A 3,092-nucleotide genomic window follows, 5' to 3' on the forward strand; every position below is an offset into this window, starting at 1 on the left:
ACCTGACCCGGAGCGAAGTGGTTGGGTACCTGGGGGGGCGGTGGGACACCAACACACAGTGTAGGTAGTTGTGGGGACACGGGGGGTGGCTCTGCTGTGATCTGGGGGGGTCACCCACCCCCGTGCCCCCTCCCCAGTGCTGACAGTGCTCAGAGCCTTCCCGTGCCGGACGCGCCTGGGGGATGCTGACGCCGCTGGAGCTGTGGAGGAGGAGGTAAAGCAGCTCTGGGAGGGGTGGGGGGTCCCTGGGGGTCCCAACCCCACGGTGTGTGCCCACCCCAGATCTGCCAGAGCCTGTTCCTGCGGGGGCTGTCACTGGTGGGGTGGTACCACAGCCATCCCTTCGGGCCAGCACTGCCCTCCCTGCACGACATCGATGCCCAGATGGATTACCAGCTCAAGCTCCAGGGCAGTGGCAACGGCTTCCAGCCCTGCCTGGCTCTCATCTGCGGTATGTGCCCAGTCCCCACGTGCCCCCCAAGGTGCTGGGGGAGCTGTCACCCCCCCTGTGCCAGCCCCCTCTGTCCCCCCAGGGCCCTACTATCACGGCAACCCTGGCGTGGAGTCCAAGATCTCACCCTTCTGGGTGATGCCACCACCAGAGGTAAGTGGTCACTGACCCCACAGGGAGAGGATTTGGGGTGGGATCTCCCCACACAGCACCCTTGGGTGTTCCCCAGCCCTGTGGCTCCAGAGTTGTGGGGTTAACCCCCCCTTTGCTCCTTTATCCTCCAGCAACGACCCAATGACTATGGAATCCCCATGGATGTGGAGGTGGCTTACATCCAGGATGGATTCCTCACCAATGATGTGGTGCAGGAGATGGTGAGTGTGGGGTGGGTACCCCAAAAAACCTCCCACTCATTGGGGGAAGGCTGAGCCTCCACCACTCAGCCCCATCCTGCTGTCAGCCCTGGGGATGGAGATGATCTTCCCATCCCCTCTGTGCCACCAAGGTCTTGGTGCTGCAGGTTTGGGGGGAAATGTACCAGGCTTTGGGTACCCCAAAAAACCTCCCACTCACTGGGGAAGGCTGAGCCTCCACCACTCAGCCCCATCCTGCTGTCAGCCCTGGGGATGGAGATGATCTTCCCATCCCCTCTGTGCCACCAAGGTCTTGGTGCTGCAGGTTTGGGGGGACATGTGCCTGGTCTTGGGGCACCCCCAGTACCTGCAGCTCCTCTCTCTGCCCCCCCAGACGCTGCTGGTGGAGTTTTATAAGGGAGCCCCTGACCTGGTGAAGTTCCAGGAGCTGTGGAGTCAGGATCAGACCTACCTAGACAAGCTGAAGGTGAGGAAAAGGCTGGAAGGGCCTTGAGCTCCATCCACCACAGCAGTGCTGTGATTAATGGGGTCCCCCACCCCAGGGCTCGCTGTCCTCTCGCACTCCCAAGGACCAGAGCTTCACCCACATCCTGGAGCAGATCTACAGCCTCCTGAAGCTCAGTGGCTGAGGAGCAGGACCCCTGGACTCGGAGCAGGTGCTTCCAGCAGCCCAGGCTGGACTCAGCAGCCTCCCCAGCCCCAGGGGCTGAGGCAGCCCCAGTGTGGGGCAGTGCCCAGGGGCTCACCAAGGGGTGCTGGGACCCCCCAGCTCCTGCCCTGCCCTGGAGGTGCTGGGGGTGGTGGTGGGAGTTGGTGCTCAGTGGTTTGTGGAAGTGGTAGTTGATTAAAGAGCAGTTGCTGAGAGGTGGTTGAGGTGTGTGCACAGCTCTGTGAGCTGGGGATGGACTAGGACACACTGGTCCTGGGGACACACTAGTCTTGGGACACACTGGGCTGGGGACACACTGGTCCTGGGGACATCCTACCATGGCCTCCCCAGAGCCTGGACTTGCACCTAATAGTGTGTGAGGGGGAAATTCCTCCCTGGGAGGTGCTGAGGGACTGGCACATGCTGTCCAGAGAAGCTGTGGCTGCTCCATCCCTGGGAGTGTTCCAGGCCAGGCTGGAGAAGAGAAGCTTCAGGGAGATCTTAGAGCTCCTTCCAGTGCCTAAAGGGGCTCCAAGAGAGCTGCAGAGGGACTTGGGACAAGGGATGGAGGGACAGGACACAGGGAATGGCTTTCCACTGCAAGAGGGCAGGGACTTGGGAAGGAATTCCTCCCTGTGAGGATGCTGAGGCACTGGAATGGATTTCCCAGAGCAGCTGTGGCTGTTCCATCCCTGTCAGTGTTCCAGACCAGGTTGGACAGGTCTTGGAGCAACCTGGGCTAGTGGAAGGTGTCCCTGCCCATGGCAGGGGGTGAAACTCCATTACCTTCAAGATCCTTTCCAACCCCTTCCCTGATTCCATAACACGTCGATTAGAAAGAAGAAAACATTTAATACTTTCATTCAGAGATACAAGTCAAGAAATTTGGGGCATCTTTTTTTTTTTCCCCCTAAAAACCAGGAGAAACCATTACAAAAAAAAAAAAAAAAACACAACAGAAAAAAAAACCAAACCCCAAGATCTAGCAAGTTGTCCCAGCTGACAGAATGCATTGCAATCCACCTGAGCAGGAGCTGCTGTTCCCGGGATGTGACCCTGCTCCCACCTGGGAAGGGACAGCAGGAAGGGCCCCGAGGACACCACTCAGTCCCTTGGGCTCCCTGCACTGCTGGGAGTCAGGGGGGGCTGCCCTGGGCCCCCCTCTTTGCCTGGGACTGGGCTCACTGCTTGGAGCACAGCGTGGTGGGGTGGGACAGACATGGACATGCATGGATCAGATCCTTCCAGAGGGGCTGTGGAGCTGGAATGGGAGCAGCAGGGCCAGGGATGCTGCAGCACAGCCCTGGGCAGGGGAGCCAGAGCCTGGCTAAGGCCAAGGGAGGGGGAAGAACCCACTGTCCTAGCAAGGAGTTGAATGAGAGATGAGGTGACACTTGTCCCTGCAGCCCCAACTTGACCTTCCTGGCCAGGAATGACAGCTCGGGGGGGGCACAAGTGCCACTGAGATGAACCATCCCTTCTCCCACCAAACCAGGGGCACAGGGGGCACTGACCCCCCCAGGGAAGGGCTGTGGGGCAGGATGGGGGCACAGGAGGCACTGACCACTCCAAGAGGAGCTGTGGGGCAGGATGGGGGTACAGGGGCACTGACCCTCCC

At 60.1% G+C, this 3,092-nt stretch overlaps 1 protein-coding gene across 1 annotated transcript in view; it reads left to right on the plus strand.

The window, feature by feature from the left end:
- MPND (MPN domain containing) overlaps positions 1–1,454 on the plus strand; it is a gene marked incomplete at its 5' end in the record, with an annotated part of 3,067 nt that extends 1,613 nt beyond the window's left edge. The window contains 7 exons of the mRNA XM_009071828.1: positions 1–60; positions 138–214; positions 283–451; positions 534–604; positions 736–825; positions 1,199–1,291; positions 1,368–1,454. The exon at positions 1–60 is cut by the window's left edge and continues 31 nt beyond it. Coding sequence (XP_009070076.1) covers positions 1–60; positions 138–214; positions 283–451; positions 534–604; positions 736–825; positions 1,199–1,291; positions 1,368–1,454 — 647 coding nt within the window. The remainder of the gene's footprint in view (positions 61–137; positions 215–282; positions 452–533; positions 605–735; positions 826–1,198; positions 1,292–1,367) is intronic.
- Positions 1,455–3,092: the final 1,638 nt, after the last annotated feature.

This window comes from Acanthisitta chloris, unplaced genomic scaffold, assembly GCF_000695815.1.
Source record: "Acanthisitta chloris isolate BGI_N310 unplaced genomic scaffold, ASM69581v1 scaffold19753, whole genome shotgun sequence".
NCBI classification, from domain to species: Eukaryota; Metazoa; Chordata; class Aves; order Passeriformes; family Acanthisittidae; genus Acanthisitta; species Acanthisitta chloris.